This window comes from Pristiophorus japonicus, chromosome 1 (genome assembly GCF_044704955.1).
Source record: "Pristiophorus japonicus isolate sPriJap1 chromosome 1, sPriJap1.hap1, whole genome shotgun sequence".
Classification (NCBI taxonomy): domain Eukaryota; kingdom Metazoa; phylum Chordata; class Chondrichthyes; family Pristiophoridae; genus Pristiophorus; species Pristiophorus japonicus.
In genome coordinates, this window is record NC_091977.1 from 153,142,481 (window position 1) to 153,161,580 (window position 19,100).

General features: G+C 45.1%; 1 protein-coding gene across 3 annotated transcripts in view; it reads right to left on the minus strand.

The window, feature by feature from the left end:
- Positions 1 to 2,972: 2,972 nt before the first annotated feature.
- man2a1 (mannosidase, alpha, class 2A, member 1) overlaps positions 2,973 to 19,100 on the minus strand; it is a 340,299-nt gene continuing 324,171 nt past the window's right edge. For all 3 annotated transcript variants that reach the window (XM_070884021.1, XM_070884015.1, XM_070884009.1), the window contains 2 exons: positions 7,153 to 7,263; positions 2,973 to 6,887 (listed from right to left, as the gene is read on the minus strand). In XM_070884021.1, coding sequence (XP_070740122.1) covers positions 6,735 to 6,887; positions 7,153 to 7,263 — 264 coding nt within the window. In that variant the 3' untranslated portion in view covers positions 2,973 to 6,734. The remainder of the gene's footprint in view (positions 6,888 to 7,152; positions 7,264 to 19,100) is intronic.

Below are 19,100 nucleotides of genomic sequence, written 5' to 3' on the forward strand. Positions count from 1 at the left end.
TTAAAGAAGCAGTAGCAGGACATTTGGAAAAACAAAATTCAGTCAGGCAGAGTCAGCATGGATTTATGAAAGGGAAACCAGTGGATGTGGTGTATTTGGACTTCCAGAAGACATCTGACAAGGTGCCACATAAAAAAGTTAATGCACTAGATAAATGTTCACGGGGTTGGGGGTAATATATTAGCATGGATAGAGGATTGGCTAACTAACAGAAAACAGAGTGTCGGGATAAATGATTCATTCTCGGGTTGGCAATCAGTAACTAGTGGTGTGCCACAGGGATCAGTGTTGGAACCCCAATGATTTACGATCTCTATTAATGACTTGGAAGAAGGGACTGAGTGTAATGTAGCCAAGTTTGCTGACGATGCAAAGGTGGGAGGAAAAGCAATGTGTGAGGAGGACACAAAAAATCTGCAAAAGGACATAGACAGGCTAAGTGAGTGGGCAAAAATTTGGCAGATGGAGTATAATGTTGGAAAGTGTGAGATTATGCACTTTGGCAGATAAAATCAAAGAGCAAGCTATTATTTAAATAGAGAAGATTTGCAAAGTGCTGCAGTACAACGGGACCTGGGGACACTTGTGCATGAATCACAAAAGGTTAGTATGTAGGTACAGCAAGTGATCAGGAAGGTCAAAGGAATCTTGGCCTTTTATTGCAAAGGGGATAGAGTATAAAAGCAGGGAAGTCTTGCTACAGTTATACAGGGTGTTGGTGAGGCTGCACTGGAATACTGTGTAAAGTTTTGGTTTCCATATTTATGAAAGGATATACTTGCTTTGGAGGCAGTTCAGAGAAGATTCACTAGGTTGATTCCGGAGATGGGGGGGTTGACTTATGAGGAAAGGTTGAGTAGGTTGGGCCTCTACTCATTGGAATTCAGAAGAATGAGAGGTGATCTTATCGAAACGTATAAGATTATGAGGAGACTTGACAAGGTGGATGCAGAAAGGATGTTTCCACCGATAGGGAAGACTGGAACTGGGGGGCATAATCTTGGAATAAGGGGCAGCCCATTTAAAACTGAGATGAGGAGCAATTTCTTCTCTTAGAGGGCTGTAAATCTGTGGAATTCGCTGCCTCAGAGAGCTGTGGAAGCTGGGTCATTGAATAAATTTAAGACAGAGATAGACAATTTCTTAACCGATAAGGGAATAAGGGGTTATGGGGAGCGGGCAGGGAAGTGGACCTGAGTCCATGATCGGATCAGCCATGATCGTATTAAATGGCGGAGCAGGCTCGAAGGGCCGGATGGCCTACTCCTGCTCCTATTTCTTAGCTACCACCAACAGACAGCCTTTTAAATCAGAGGATTACGATTCAGGCCACCTGAATCTATGGGCCCAAGTTTCCACATGAGTTGCGCCTGATTTTTAGGAGCAACTGGTGGAGAACGGACTATCTTAGAAATCGCAATTCTCCACATTTTTTTTTCTGCAGTTCTAGTCAGTTAGAACAGTTTCACTTTGGAACAGAATTTTTTCTTCAAAAGGGGGCGTGTCCGGCCACTGACGCCTGATTTCAAAGTTTCCACAGTGAAAACGTACTCCAAACTAACTTAGAATGGAGCAAGTGAAGATTTTTGTAGAACTGAAAAAACCTTGTCTACACATATAAAAAATCAGGCGCAGGTTACAAATTAGGCGTCCAGAACGAGGAGGGGGGGGGGGGGGAAGTTATTAAATTCTATAATAAATCCTTATTTATACTTATACAAATATTATACAAATAAATCCAACCTGAATAAAAATTTATAAGCAAAGAAAAGATTAAATAAACCATCTTCCTACCTGTGTGAAAGTGCTTCAGCCAGGGAGAAAGCTGCAGAAAGCCTCACAAGTTGAGGCAGCCGTTTGTTCCCGCGGGGGGGGGGAGGAGGCAGCCGTTCGTTCCCGCGGGGGGGGGAGGGAGGAGGAAGCCATTTGTTCCCGCGGGGGGGGGGGGGGGGGAGGAAGCCGTTCGTTCCCGCGGGGGGGGGGGGGGGGAGGAGGAAGCCATTTGTTCCCGACAGCAGGTGGGGGAGGAGGAAGCCGTTCGTTCCCGACGGCAGGGGGGGGGGAGGAGGAAGCCGTTCCCGACGGCGGGCGGAGGGAGTGCGGGCCCGACCGACCGAACGCAGCGGGGGGGGAGGAAGCCGTTCCAGACGGCGGGCAGGGGGGGGGGGGGAAGGAGACAGTGAGAAGGCTGCAGGAAGCCTCACAAGTTCAGCAGCCATTCCCCGACGGCAGGGGGGGGGGGGGGGAGGCCGTCGGGAAACGACTGCCTCAACTTTCTGAGGCTTCCTGAAGCCTTCTCACTGCTGCAAGACGCCTCAGTGCTGATGTGCTGATGACAATGTGCTTTTATTAAAAATGTTCAAAAAATAAACAGCTACAAAGAACTACAAAAATGGCCGAGTGCCAATGTTTCCTTCACATTGCGCGTGCGCGAACGCTCCAAGGCGCACGCGCAGGGTTGCCGGCAGGAAAAAAACTAATTTAAATGGTACCCGCCCCCTCCCACTTACAAAATCAGCGCGAGTGGTAGGCTCCGCCCCCCTGGGCGCCACGCCAAGCAGACATGGAGCTGCAGGACGCTCCAGAATCACGCGTTTTTTTTCCGGCGCCGTTTTCGGCGCAAAAAACGGGCACCCAGCTCGGAGGGGCGCCCGTTTTTTATCGTGTGGAAACTTGGGGCCTAAGTGTTGCAGTTGAGTGCATCGTCAATTACAGTTCAACCATGAAAGGTGGAATGACCAAGAATAACACTTCTCTAATGCACAACGATATTATATCTTTGCGTACCAATTTTACTCTCGTCATTTTCTTCCTGCATAACAGTCACTGCACTTCAACTAAACTTCAAAGTAGGTGAAGCACTTTGAAGTGTTTTGTCATAAGGTGCCATATAAATGCAGCACTAAAACTTGTATTAAGAGACACATAAGTAAAGCAGAATATTCCGTTTATTTGATAGAATATTTTCCTGCCAAAGTTAAAAAAACTCAAATAAACAATTTCAAAATAATGACCTTATTATAAATTGAAAACTATAAAAATGCAAATTATAAGCTTACAGACACTTAAGACAGACATTTAAACAGCAACACTTTCAATTTCATTTCACCCAGTTCCATATCAGTTTTAAGATGTGTTAAAGCTACCTTTGTCCCTCTATGAAGGCACAACTCATTCAAATAAAGCATTTTCATTGCCATAAATTGATCATATACCTTTTAAAATCTGTAATTTAAAAGGTGACATTTTACAAATATATGTTGTAGAAAATGCTAATATACTGTACATTAATAAAAACAAAATGTAGTAATCATTACTTTTTGATTTTAGCAAAACAAATGATGAAATCACAAAGTATACAGCTTTTCAATTACATTCCTATTGCTCCTACCTACCACATTGCATCAGTTATACATACAGCAAACAAACTGCCTTCCAGAACTGTATTTAATAAATCATTTCCCCAAATTAAAATTATGTATAATTTGTATTATACGTATTCAATAAAATACTATAGTGTTTAACAAATAACAGGAATGGTAGAATTGCATTTCCATGCTAAATATAAAGGAATTCAGGTCAGAATTTTTGCTGTAATGGTATAAAAATAATTAACTTTATTAATTATAAGAAATGACTTGAAATCATATTAGCCCGTTGACTAGCATACACTGAAAACCTCATAATAATGTACTCTATAAACAATATGAAATTGTGTTTGAAGCTTGCTGTTGTTTATTATGCAACGATATAATATTATCAAATTAAATATCGAGCTGCATTTATTGAACTGCTTTTTCACACAATGTCACACAAAAATACAATTTTGGTTACTGCATAAAATGTGAGGATTGTGCAGTCCTAAATATAAGAGAACACTGCTTCATATGCAATCTGTATAAATGTAAGTATAGACTTAAGGGGTTAAGTAAAAATAATTTCCACCGACAAATGGTGCCAGTGCTGGACTGATTACTAATAAACTGATTGTGATAATAACCAGAAATCTGAAACAATATTGTGCCATGGAAATAACTGAAATAACTATCAATGACTTCTCTTTACAAGGTGAATACCAAAAAAAACTGTTGTAAAAGAATAAATGCTCTTGTGTGAGATAAACTTTGTAAACAAATTTGAAATTATCTGAAACCGAATAAATATATATAGCACAATAAAGCGTATGAAGCGCATGTGCAAAAACAAAACAAAAAGAACATTCAGAATATTCAATTACTTGTGTATAACAAAAAATTAAGCCATATTAAATTGATCAAATACCTACTTTTTTTCTTAACGTGGTGCCTCTTCAAGCAAAACAGCCAGTTACACAAACAGGACATTGTTTACTACTGTTTAGTGCAGGACATATTTACTACTACGAAACTAACATTAGCAGGTGTTGGCAAAAGTAGTCACAGCCACATATGAATGTAAATGTATAACAGCACTATTTGAAAAAAAAATCATGTTGATTTGCAATGTGCAAGTATTGCTTCATGATGTTATGGGATCTCTAGATAAATAACATGAATGTACATTAAAAGCAGAAAAATAAGTAATTTGCCATCATATTTAAAAGCAAGATGCTTCTGGTATTACATTAGACAAAATCATGCAAGTAACTTAAAACTCAAAAGGTCTTCTAATTTCAGGCAACATTTTCTAATACATTGATCATTCTTAGCAATACTGAGAATGATAGAAGTCAATAGCATTTTCTCTTTTACACCCAATGTCACATCAGTACATTCAAATGGTCACTGAAAAATGGAAAATAAAAGATGAATAAATACATCATGCATATAATGATACATAGCTTCATTAAACATTATTTGAATGTACATCCTTTTAGCCTTGTAGGTTGAGATGAAACTTTAAGTACTGTGTCCCATTTTGATGACTGAGTTACAAGCTAAATATTCAAGTCTCAGAGTGATGCAGAGAAGAGTCACAAGACTAATCCCTAGCATCGGAAGATTGAGTAATGAGGAAAGATTGGATACACTTGAATTCTTCAGTCTTCATAGGGGACTGAGAAGATGGTTTATAGAAGTATGTGAAATATTAAATGCTACAGGAAAGGGATAGTTCAAATTGGTGAAAAAAATAGGTTTGATATCAGGAACAACGACACAAAAGAAGTAAGTGGACTTCACCATAGGGTGGTGGAGGCAAAAAAAATTAACAGATAGTTGGATGCTGTGATGCGAGGGCTGTAAGCATCGAAGCACTGACCACACTCGACCAGCTCCATTGGGCAGGCCACATCGTCCGTATGCTTGACATGAGACTCCCAAAGCAAGCGCTCTACTCAGAACTCCTACACAGCAAGCGAGCCCTAGGTGGGCAGAAGAAACGCCTCAAAGCCTCCTTGATAAAGTGCAACATCCCCACTGACACCTGGGAATCCCTGGCCCAAGACCATCCTAAGTGGAGGAAGAGCATCTGGGAGGGCGTTGAGCACCTCAAGTCTCGTCATCGAAAGCATGCAGAAATCAAGCGCAGACAGCAGAAGGAACGTGCGGCAAACCAGACTCCCCACCCACCCTTTCCTTCGACCACTGTCTGTCCCCACCTGTGACAGAGACTGTAATTCCCGTATTGGACTGTACAGTCACCTGAGAACTCACTTTGAGTGGAAGCAGGTCTTCCTCGATTTCGACGGACTGCCTATGATGATGATGATGATGTAAGTATTTTCTAGAAAGATGAGCTAACATCAGCTGAATGACCTTTGTAATTTATCTTCTGATGAAATTCAAATTTTAAGATATAAAAAATCCCACTATGACAGTGGATTATAAAATATGGACAAAGAGAACAGTACTGCGAAGTATAATCTATAGTATCATTGTAAGGCACGGAATCGCAAATGGCAACTTTGGAATAGAAAAACATCTGTCCTGGCTAATGTCAGCAGCAGAAAATATGTCTTTTACTAACATATTATTTTATTTTTTGTTAACTGTTAATGTAGATACTGGATTTGTTATTACAACTGACTGTTGAAGCATTGCACTTATCCCATTTAATCAAGTAATGAGACAGAATTCTGTACAGCTCAATAACTGCACCTCAAATTAAAAATATTCCAGTGTTAATTCTGAAATCTGCTTTCATTTCAGACTTCATCTTGGGCTCTTATTCCTTTCCTCAAATCATGAAATTTCAAATTTTCTTGCACTTATGAGATTTCACTTTCTCAACAAATCAATACCTCACACATAGGGATTTAATTAGCTTTTTTTGGTCACACTCATAACTTAATGTTAGGGACTAGTCATTAAATGCAACAAGAACTAAACCATCCTTAGTAATGCCAATGTTAAATGAATGAATTTTACTTCTTCAGTGCAGACTCTCTCCGGTGTTCTTTATTCCATTGAAATACTGAAAATATTTTATTCAATTCGGCATGTAGCAGATAATTTAACCTGAGAATTACATTATTGTAAGGAAGCAGTTATTTTGTCCCAATTCTTTTTTTGTTCATTGTTGCATGAAAGATTTATTTTAACTTTTTATAATTTTACAATTTTCCCACAAAATTAAATGAAAATGTGTTTTTTTACCATTGGTCTTATATATTGTTTTACCATTGGTCTTTGTTGGATCAGTAGACTTGACATCATTTACTTTTCTTTTAATATGTTTGTAGTTATTGCAATTCAACAATGTGTGCAATATGATCTTCAATACAGTTCATTAAACAATCTGAGCAGGTGACAGGATCATCTTAATCGAATTCTGAATGTACTTATCTCCATTGGATTCAGTTCTATTTCGCTAGTATTATTCGGATCTTGTGTTGTATGCATCAAAGACAAGGTTGATGGAGTTAGGTGTTGAATTTTTAATTCTCTAAAGAGATTGTGCACAGGAATCTGCAAAAAAATGTTTTAAATTCAATTGAGTAAAATCCAAGATTTACATAATTGCAATCTTTTAGCACAATTGTTGCACATATGAAATATTTTCAATAGCTACACGTTCTACTTCTTCAATCTTGGAGGGATAATCTTCAAAATGTCTCTCAGATATGGGAATTACGTTTCAATAAGGAACTTAACCTTTCTAACTCTAGAAACATAACTATTTTAACGATATCTGGATAGCTGGAACCTAGATGCTCACAATAGAAAAACTTACTTTGCCTCGAGTGGTAGAACAAAACAGTCCAGTGTTTTTGTTTAAAAATCTACAATCAAAACCCTTTCTATGGATGATCAAGGCTGCTTCATCTGATGGAGTCCCTTCATCCTGCAATGACAAGTCATATTATTAATAGGTCCAATTTATTGGCTTTTTATGTGCTATAATGAATATAATATTTTATTTGCAGTAAAAATTCCAATCAACAAAATTTATGGGCTCAATTTTGCCCAAGCCTGTTTTCTGGCATATTGCCAGTTACGCTGGGTTTTTAGGTCCAGAAATGCACCAGAAAAACATTTCCAAACTTTCTCCAATCTTTATACTGCAATCTGGTGCCGTGCAGCGTGGCCAGTCGCCTCGGGGGGTGGAAACTGCTGTCTACGCCGAAAAACGCAGCCAGGCCTTCTGCGCATGCGCGAGAAAAAAAACTTACGTTTTTGCAATTGACACGCATGCGCAGTACAGCTCCGAGTTGGTAATCAGCCATTTTTAAAGAGCCAGTTGTGTGTGTGACAGAAGGAGTGCTGTGTGTGTATTAGAACATTGGAAAATCGCAGCTGCATGCAGAAGGAGTGCTGTATGTGAGAGCATTGAAAAATCGCAGCTGCATGCAGAAGGAGTGCAGTGTGCATCTGAGAGCATTTGAAAAAGTGTTGTGTGTATCTGGGAGCATTGGAAAAATCGCAGCTGCAGCAGTGCAAGATGCAACGCGGACCAAGGACCAAAAATTTCTTGCTGGAAGTAGAGACACTAGTTACTGTGATGGAGAACAGATGGCAGGAGCTGGATAGCAGCAGAGGTCACATAAAAGTTCCACCAAAAGAAATGAAGAAGCGCTGGAAGCAAGTTGCAGAAGATTACTGCGCAGTGGTATACACCAAGAGATCTGGAGGCCAGTATAAAATGAAATGGCAGGACCTTGGTCAAGTAGTTAGTGTAAGTAATATTTTCATTTATTCAATGCAATTGCAAATGTGACCAGCTGTATATGTCCCACCCAGCAGAAAGACACCCTCTCTAAAAAGTTGCATTTTCATTTTTGCAGAGGAAAGTGGCACACAACAAAAGGGAAAGAACTTGAACAGAGGAGGCCCGGCAAATCTGCATCCACTGACACCCTTTGAAGAGAGGGTCGCTGCTTTGATGGGTCCTGCCTGGAGAAAAACAATCAGTACTGCACAAAGCTGGGCCCACACTCGAGGGAGAGGATAAGTCCTGCAAATTTATCGTGGCCCTTCAAATCAACCTGCTGCCTGGCCTGCTTTGTGTGAGCCTATTCATGCCACCCATCCTACCCCCTCCTCTGCTGCTAACCATTTGACTGTTCTGTTATATTTTGCAGAACTTGCGGCCAATCCTGAAGATGCAGAAGAAGATTCAGAGGCAGAGGAGCCTGAAGAGGAGAACATCTTCCAATCCATCCATGGGGGTGAGGGGAGAGGGGATGGAGCTGGATAAAGCTCCCACTGTTGTACTGACTTCGGAGGAGGTGCCACTCGTGGAGTTGACAGCCCCTTCCATGACTAGTGGTTTGAGTGTTGCTGGGACTTTCCATGATTCTGCACCTTCCAAGGTTGCGGGTCCCAGTAGTCGGGTGCAGCAAGGAACAACCAGGGCCCCACCGTCCTAGGTTATGGGTTCCATTGTTGGGGTGCAGCGAGGCAGGCCCGGGGCCCCGACGTCTGAGGCTGCGGGTCCCAGTGAGATGCAGCGAGCCATACCCAGGGTGAGGGGAAGGAGAGCTCGACCACGCTCTCCTGAGATGCACGATGTAACAGATGTTGTTCAGATGATGTCACTGAGTGCGGAGAGCATTGACCTTACCTGATCACTCCTGGACACTATCAGTTGGGTGAGTGATGAGGTAGTGGAACTGTCGGGAGAAGTAACAACACTCGCCAGGACCTTCAGTGAGGGAATAGTGCCCATGAGGGAGGGAGTGTCAGAGGTAGTGCAATGCACGACACTGGCAATGAGTGAGAGAATGTCAGAGGTAGTACTGGCCATTAGGGAGGGAATGTTGCAGTCCACTGAGACACTGTCAGGGTGCATGAGGGATGGCATGTGAGAGTTAGCTGCTGCAATAAGGGAACACGGCCAGACCCCGCACCCATTGACAGAACCAACTGCCAATCCTACTGCAATCCCCACACCAGCCTCTGAAGAGCCCCAAGCCGGGACCTCCAACTTGCTGCCTGACACTGACGCCCCCCCCGTCAAGAGGTGTTCAGTACCCGAGATGTTAGAAGGAATAAGCTTGGTACCAAGCCCAAGCGCAGCGGGCGGTCAGTCTTAGACGAAGGTGGAAGAGAGTTGGGTGCAGCCTTTCTTTGCTGCTGCTGTTGTTGTTATTATTATTATTGTTACTGTTGTAACTGTTCTCAAATAAAACATTTTTTGTAAGTTTGTAAATTTACAAGTTTATAAGCGACCTTAAAGTTAAATGATCTTAAAGAGTGATATTAAAGTAAAGTTTGATACAAGAATCATTTTATTAAAGTTAAGTTAAGTACATTGTAAACTTTTGAATAAAATATATTTTACATTAAAACTGAATCATGTTCCATTCACACAACACAACATTACGCAACAGCTCCAAACATTAAACATGTCCATGTGGAATAGTTGTCGCTGAGCCCTCAGGCAACAGTAAAGCGTTCACGGTTGAGCTGCTCGCGCAAGGCTCGAGCAATCGTTAAAGGGGCACAATGGTCCGCCCTCCTCTGTCGTCGTGCTCCGGCCTCATGCACTTGCATGGCTTCCTCCTCCTCCTGCTCATCACCTGCATCTTCCACATCATTATCATCAGCCACTCTCACCACTAGTGGGTATTCCACTACCAGATGCTGCTACCTCATGATGGCTAAGTTGTGCAGCATGCAGCACACAACAATGAACTGACCCACAGTCTCAGGGGAGTACAGCAAATAGCCTCCGGAATGGTCCAGGCATTGGAAACGCTGTTTCAATATGCCAATGGTCTTCTCAATGATGCTGCACGTCGCAATGTGCGACATGGTGTATTGACGGTCAACTTCCGTCCAGGTTATGCATAGCGGCATCATGAGCCAGGTGGCGAGGCCGTACCCTTTGTCTCCCAGTAGCCAGCTCTGCCCTTCTGGCTGCTGCTCAAACATGACAGATATAATGCTGTCGCGTAGGATGAACGCATCATGGGTGCTACTAGGGTATCTTGCATCGACTGACATGATGTGATGCATGTTATCACACACGAGCTGCACATTAATGGAGTGGAAGCCTTTTCTATTCCTGTGCAGCTCGGAATCCTGCAAAGGTGCTCGCAAGGCAATGTGGTTACAATCAATGCAGCCCTGTACCTTTGGGAAGCCAACAATCCTTGAGGAGCACACAGCCCTGTCATGGATTGTTTGGGCGGTATGGGGAACTTGATGAAGTCATTCCTCCACGCATACAATGCAACTTGACCTGGTGAATGGAGACATGTGTTGCATACTGAGAGATGGCGCACACATCCCCAGTTGTAGCTTGAAACGATCCGGAAGCATAGGATGAAAATGCAGCTGTAACCTTCACTTCAACTGACAAAGCAGTGTTCCTGATGCTTCTCGGCTGCAGGTCTGGTTTCACCAGCTCACAGATCTCATGGACAACTTCTTTGCGGAAACGCAGTCTTCTGACACAGTCTGCATCACTCAGGTGCAGGTACGAACGCCTGTCTCGATATACCCAAGCTGGGTAAGGCCTCTTGCCCAGCATCCTACGGGCTCTGATGTTCCTGATGTGATGAGCTCTAATCGATTGTCTGCTACGTAGCACCATGATGTAGAACGCTCACACAAGGTAGAGCATTGTCTGTATTGCCCCCATACTTAAAGTTAAACTTTCAAAGAAGCTCGAAACGGCAGGAAAGCAGACAGCACAGGTTCGCAGTTCTCTCTCCCCAAGTTCTGTATGGATGGACCACACCCAAAGATCTTGTATCCTCGACCCCCCCCCCGCCCCCAAGAGGCTTGTGACCTCTCTCTCCCTCGTTCTCCCCGGGCACCAAGTCTTCTTGTCGTCTGTCTCCGACGCTGGCCCCGCCCGAGCGAGTGCCTTCCCGCTCCGCTCCGCTCCCCGCCCCAATCCAGGCCGAAGGGCTTTTCGGTCCATCCGTTCCCTCCCCCGCCGGCCCTCTCGTGAACCCGAGTGAGTGCCTTCCCGGTCTGCTCCGCTTCCTGCCCCTAACCCAGGCCGAATGGCCTCTGATTTACTTACCTACACCGATTTCTTTAACTCTCTGCAAGGATTTTCTGGAGAGGCCACATACGCTGGCCTAAGCAGGAATGGAGTAACTATCAGCTGGTCAAAGTTCACTAAATGGCCAGAATTGGCGTAGGTGGCTGGTTATGCCCCCTTTGGATGAAAAAAACTTACCTAAAAAAATCGTAACTAAATGAGTTACGCTGGTGCAAATTGATTGGGGAAACTGGATTTTGAAGTTAGGCCAGAAAAAGAAGCCTGCTCAAAAAAAATGGTGCAAATCATTGGGAAAATTGAGCCCTATATTTCTATTGTAGCTATAGTTATAGAATCACAGAAATTTGCGGCACAGAAGGAGACCATTCAAATCATCATGTCTGTGCCGTCTGAAAAAGAGCTATCCAGCCCAATCACACTTTCCAGCTCTAGGTCCGTAGCTCTGTAGGTTGCAGCACTTCAAGTGCATATTCAAGTGCATATTCAAGTATTTTTTAAATGTGATAAGAATTTCTGTCTCTACCCTTAGGGTGAATACATTTCTCCTCAACTCTCCTCTAATCCTTCTACCAATTACTTCAAATCTATGCCCCCTGGTTATCAACTCTCTGCTAAGGGGAATAGGTCCTTCCTATCCATTCTATCTAGGCCCCTCATAATTTTATACATCTCAATCAAGTGTCCCCTCAGCCTCCTCTATTCCAAAGAAAACAACCCCAGCCAAATCAATCTTGTCTCATCGCAAAAATTCTCCAATCCTGGCAACATCCTCGTAAATCTCCTCTGTACCCTCTCTTGTGCAATCACACCTTTCCTGTTTTATACAGTTCAAGCATAGAAACATCGAAAATAGGTGCATGAGTAGGCCATTCGGCCCTTCAAGCCTGCACCGCCATTCAATAAGATCATGGCTGATCATTCCCTCAGTACCCCATTCCTGCTTTCTCTCCATACCCCTTTAGCGGTAAGGGCCATATCTAACTCCCTCTTGAATATATCCAATGAACTGGCATCATCAACTCTCTGCGGCAGGGAATTCCACAGGTTAACAACTCTCTGAGTGAAGAAGTTTCTCCCCACTTCAGTCCTAAATGGCCTACCCCCTATCCCAAGACTATGTCCCCTGGTTCTGGACTTCCCCAACATCGGAAACATTCTTCCCGCATCTAACTTTTCCAGTCCCTGAGACAAGTTAGCCATTTGGCACATTGCATTTGCTAGAACAATCCGAAACGAATCCCTGCATAACCTCCCTGCTCTTATATTCTTCTGCCGTGGCTAATAAAGGCAAGTATAACCATCTTATCGACATGTTCTGCTATCTTCAGGGACCTGTGGACATGTAGCCCAAGGACCTCTGTTCCTCTACACTTCTCAGTATTCTACCATTTATTATATATTCACTTGCTTTGTTACCCCTCTACAAATGTATTAGCTCAGACTTCTACGGATTGAATTCCATTTGCCAGTTTTCTGCCCCCCTGACAAGTCCATTGATATCTTCCTGCGGTCTAAAGCTTTCTTCCTCACCATCAACCACACAGCCAATTTTTATATCATCTGCAAACTTCTTACATATGCACGATCTGTACAAAAACATCGCGAGAGCTGACCGGGTGTGGGGCTTCAAAAGGCGGTGGCACAGCGAGAGTGCCGCAGATCGGGAGGAGCAATCTGCATCAGCGACCCAAGAGTAAGGGCTCAATTTGGGCTGAGCCCGTTTTTTGGCGTACTTACCCGAGTTGCGCCGCTTCAGTACATCAGGAGATGCTCCAGGAAAAAATGTTCCAACTTTCGCCACTGTCTGGCCTCTTCTCTGCAGTCGCCTCGGCGGGTCGAGCCTGTGCTCTGCGCTGGAAAATGTGCCGGGACATCTGCGCATGCATGGTGGAAAAAAAATGACGGCTGCGCATGCGCAGTAGCGCTCCGAGTCTGCATGCCTTCCGTGCTGCAGATATGAGGAGTCCTCGCATGAAGTGCAGTCTTCAGGGCCGGTTCCACGGGCCTCTGCAGTCGATAAGCCAGGACGGTCATACTGACCAGGGCTGCACTGAACAAACTTCAGCCATGCACCCAAGTCTTATCCAGCCTGCCTCTAATCTGAGGGCAGTCTCTCGGTGCTGGGCACGACATTGCTGCAGACGTGCGAGGAAACCAGACTTCAAAAGCAACTAACAGTAAGTATTTTATTCTGAAGATTCTTAATTGGAGTTTTTAATATGGCCACGCTGTATCGAAGAATGCCGATTCTGATCTTCTACAGATCCAAATTGGTGCTGTTGCTTTTAATTGTGATCAGTCCAGTGCTGCATGTCCTGATAGCTCTGCTGCCTATACTGGAGCTGAGTGTGTAGGGAAGGTGTGATCGCCCCACACAGGCTGCACACCACAGAGTTCCTCTTCTCCTAAACCAGCCTCTCCGTTGAATTGCTCCCTCTCACCCCGAGCCCAGGCCAAGTGACCTTCCGGTGCATTCTCCTGCCCCTAGCCCAGGCCGAGTGGCCTCCCAAACCGGCCAGCTGCCTTACCGGGCCGAGCGCAGAAAGGTGAATTGGAGTTTGATGCTGAAGGTAGGAATTTAATTTTTGATTTCTTCTTATTTTAATTGTGCGAAGGAAGGATAGTTGTGCAAGTCTGTTCCCTAAGGCTTGGTTGGTTCAGGTCCAGGTCCTCTCCGTTACCCTATCCCAGGCCGAATGGCCTCCGATTTACTTACCTGCGGCGATTTCTTTAACTCTCCACAAGGGTTTTCGCGAGTGGTCACATACGCTGGCCTAAGTAGAAATGGAGGGGTCAAGTTTCGGGCCACGCCTAGAATGGCGCAGGTCCGACATTGACGCCCGTTTTTTGCGCCCAAAAGCGCGTCAAAAACTTATGGAGGAATTCTCGACCTTCCAGCAGGTTCCTCGGAACTCGGCGCGCAGAGATCAGCGGGGGGCGGAGCCACAGCGTTGCGCCGATTTTGAAAGTGCAGGGGGCGGGGCTAACTCCGATCCGACGACGCCATGCCGGCAGCCCTGCGCGTGTGCGTTGGAGCACGCGCGCATGTGCAGTAAGTTACAAACATTGCCACTCGGCCATTTTTAAAGGTACTTGAAGAAAAGTGCTGATTTGTTTTGTGGAGCTGTGGAAAGGCTTGGGATTGAATCTTGGTGATTTTTTCTGCCTGAAGGAGTGCTTTTAGCAGCACTGTTGAAATCAGTGAGTGCTGCTTTTTGCTGCTAAACTTCCAAAATAAGTGCTGCATGCAAAATAAGGACTGTGTGTTTTGAAAAAGAAGAGTGTCAATTGAATACAGCAATGGAACAACGCCCACCAAGAACAAAGAATTTCTTGCATGAGGAAGTGGAGATATTAGTTAACGTCATTAAGCAGAGATGACAGGAGCTAGATACCAGCAACAGAGGTCGCATAAAAGTGCCACCCAAAGAAATGAAGAAACGTTGGAACCAAGTTGCAGAACATTACTGCGCAGTGGTGCAGACCAGGAGATCTGGAAGCCAGTGTAAAAAGAAATGGCACGACCTTGGTCAAGTAGTTAGTGTAAGTAATATTTTCATTTTTTAATGGAATCATGAGGCGTGAGTCCGGGGATCAGCAGAGGCCTATAAAAGGCCGCGAGAGGTAGCGGGAGTTCGTGGTCGCTGAGGCTCGAGTCCGAGGATCAGCAGAGGCCTATAAAAGGCCGCGAGAGGCAGCGGGAGTTCGTGGTCGCTGAGGCGTGAGTCCGAGGATCAGCAGAGGCCGAAAAAAGGCCGCGAGAAGCAGCGGGAGTTCGTGGTCGCTGAGGCGTGAGTCCGGGGATCAGCAGAGGCCTATAAAAGGCGTACTTGTGCAGCTACAGGGAGAAGGCAAAAAAGAAGTAGAAAGAAACAGAAAGATGATGTCACAGCCTAGCGGGTAAGTGATTGGCTGGTGATTGGTGAGTAGCTTTTCTTTTTCTTTTTTATATCAGTCAGTAACTTTTAACATTGTTGTTGCCAATTTAAGTGTATCTAAGGGTTAAGTCATGGCAGGAGAGTTCGGTTGGGTGTTATGCTCCTCCTGTACCATGTGGGACTAAGTGTGCGGGAAGTGTATCCGCCTCCAGCTCCTGATGGACCGCATTGCGGAATTGGAGCTGAGGGTAGATTCACTCTGGAGCATCCACGATGCTGAGAATGACGTGAGTAGCACGTGTAGCGAGTTGGTCTTACCGCAGGAGAAGGGTCCACAGCCAGATAGGGAATGGAAGACCAACAGGAAGAGTAGTGCAAGGAAGGTAGTGCAGGGGTCCCCTGTGGTCATCCCCCTGCAAAACAGATATATTGCTTTGAGTGCTGTTGGGGGGGGATGACTCATCAGGGGAGGGCAGCAGCAGCCAAGTTCATGGCACCGTGGCTGGCTCTGTTGCACAGGAGAGCAGGAAAAAGAGTGGGAGAGCGATAGTGATAGGGGATTCAATTGTGAGGGGAATAGATAGGCGTTTCTGCGGCCGCAACCAAGACTCCAGGATGGTATGTTGCCTCCCTGGTGCAAGAGTCAAGGATGTCTCGGAGCGGGTGCAGGACATTCTAAAAAGAGAGGGAGAACGGTCAGTTGTCATGGTGCACATTGGTACCAACGACATAGGTAAAAAAAGGGATGAGGTCCTTCGACATGAATTTAAGGAGCTAGGAGCTAAATTAAAAAGTAGGACCTCAAAAGTAGTAATCTCGGGATTGCTACCAGTGCCACGTGCTAGTCAGAGTAGGAATCGCAGATGAATACGTGGCTTGAGCAGTGGTGCAGCAGGGAGGGATTCAAATTCCTGGGGCATTGGAACCGGTTCTGGGGGAGGTGGGACCAGTACAAACTGGACAGTCTGCACCTGGGCAGGACCGGAACCAATGTCCTAGGGGGAGTGTTTGCTAGTGCTGTTGGGGAGGAGTTAAACTAATATGGCAGAGGGATGGAACCAATGCAGGGAGACAGAGGGAAACAAAAAGGAGGCAAAAGCAAAAGACAGAAAGGAGATGAAGAAAAGTGGAGGGCAGAGAAACCCAAGGCAAAGAACAAAAAGGGCCACTGTACAGCAAAATTCTAAAAGGACAAAGGGTGTTAAAAAAAACAAGCCTGAAGGCTTTGTGTCTTAATGCAAGGAGTATCCGCAATAAGGTGGATGAATTAACTGTGCAAATAGATGTTAACAAACAAACATGATGTGATTGGGATTACGGAGACGTGGCTCCAGGATGATCAGGGCTGGGAACTCAACATCCAGGGGTATTCAACATTCAGGAAGGATAGAATAAAAGGAAAAGGAGGTGGGGTAGCATTGCTGGTTAAAGAGGAGATTAATGCAATAGTTAGGAAAGACATTAGCTTGGATGATGTGGAATCTATATGGGTAGAGCTGCAGAACACCAAAGGGCAAACAACATTAGTGGGAGTTGTGTACAGACCTTCAAACAGTAATAGTGATGTTGGGGAGGGCATCAAACAGGAAATTAGGGGTGCATGCAATAAAGGTGCAGCAGTTATAATGGGTGACTTTAATATGCACATAGATTGGGCTAGCCAAACTGGAAGCAATACGGTGGAGGAGGATTTCCTGGAGTGCATAAGGGATGGTTTTCCAGACCAATATGTCGAGGAACCAACTAGGGGGGAGGCCATCTTAGACTGGGTGTTGTGTAATGAGAGAGGATTAATTAGCAATCTCGTTGTGCCCCTTGGGGAAGAGTGACCATAATATGGTGGAATTCTGCATTAGGATGGAGAATGAAACAGTTAATTCAGAGACCATGGTCCAGAACTTAAAGAAGGCTAACTTTGTAGGTATGAGGCGTGAATTGGCTAGGATAGATTGGCGAATGATACTGAAGGGGTTGACTGTGGATGGGCAATGGCAGACATTTAGAGACCGCATGGATGAACTACAACAATTGTACATTCCTCTTTGGCGTAAAAATAAAAAAGGGAAGGTGGCTCAACCGTGTCTATCAAGGGAAATCAGGGATAGTATTAAAGCCAAGGAAGTGGCATACAAATTGGCCAGAAATAGCAGCGAACCCAGGGACTGGGAGAAATTTGGAACTCAGCAGAGGAGGACAAAGGTGCTGGGCACGACATTGCTGCAGACGTGCGAGGAAACCAGACTTCAAAAGCAACTAACAGTAAGTATTTTATTCTGAAGATTCTTAATTGGAGTTTTTAATATGGCCACGCTGTATCGAAGAATGCCGATTCTGATCTTCTACAGATCCAAATTGGTGCTGTTGCTTTTAATTGTGATCAGTCCAGTGCTGCATGTCCTGATAGCTCTGCTGCCTATACTGGAGCTGAGTGTGTAGGGAAGGTGTGATCGCCCCACACAGGCTGCACACCACAGAGTTCCTCTTCTCCTAAACCAGCCTCTCCGTTGAATTGCTCCCTCTCACCCCGAGCCCAGGCCAAGTGACCTTCCGGTGCATTCTCCTGCCCCTAGCCCAGGCCGAGTGGCCTCCCAAACCGGCCAGCTGCCTTACCGGGCCGAGCGCAGAAAGGTGAATTGGAGTTTGATGCTGAAGGTAGGAATTTAATTTTTGATTTCTTCTTATTTTAATTGTGCGAAGGAAGGATAGTTGTGCAAGTCTGTTCCCTAAGGCTTGGTTGGTTCAGGTCCAGGTCCTCTCCGTTACCCTATCCCAGGCCGAATGGCCTCCGATTTACTTACCTGCGGCGATTTCTTTAACTCTCCACAAGGGTTTTCGCGAGTGGTCACATACGCTGGCCTAAGTAGAAATGGAGGGGTCAAGTTTCGGGCCACGCCTAGAATGGCGCAGGTCCGACATTGACGCCCGTTTTTTGCGCCCAAAAGCGCGTCAAAAACTTATGGAGGAATTCTCGACCTTCCAGCAGGTTCCTCGGAACTCGGCGCGCAGAGATCAGCGGGGGGCGGAGCCACAGCGTTGCGCCGATTTTGAAAGTGCAGGGGGCGGGGCTAACTCCGATCCGACGACGCCATGCCGGCAGCCCTGCGCGTGTGCGTTGGAGCACGCGCGCATGTGCAGTAAGTTACAAACATTGCCACTCGGCCATTTTTAAAGGTACTTGAAGAAAAGTGCTGATTTGTTTTGTGGAGCTGTGGAAAGGCTTGGGATTGAATCTTGGTGATTTTTTCTGCCTGAAGGAGTGCTTTTAGCAGCACTGTTGAAATCAGTGAGTGCTGCTTTTTGCTGCTAAACTTCCAAAATAAGTGCTGCATGCAAAATAAGGACTGTGTGTTTTGAAAAAGAAGAGTGTCAATTGAATACAGCAATGGAACAACGCCCACCAAGAACAAAGAATTTCTTGCATGAGGAAGTGGAGATATTAGTTAACGTCATTAAGCAGAGATGACAGGAGCTAGATACCAGCAACAGAGGTCGCATAAAAGTGCCACCCAAAGAAATGAAGAAACGTTGGAACCAAGTTGCAGAACATTACTGCGCAGTGGTGCAGACCAGGAGATCTGGAAGCCAGTGTAAAAAGAAATGGCACGACCTTGGTCAAGTAGTTAGTGTAAGTAATATTTTCATTTTTTAATGGAATCATGAGGCGTGAGTCCGGGGATCAGCAGAGGCCTATAAAAGGCCGCGAGAGGTAGCGGGAGTTCGTGGTCGCTGAGGCTCGAGTCCGAGGATCAGCAGAGGCCTATAAAAGGCCGCGAGAGGCAGCGGGAGTTCGTGGTCGCTGAGGCGTGAGTCCGAGGATCAGCAGAGGCCGAAAAAAGGCCGCGA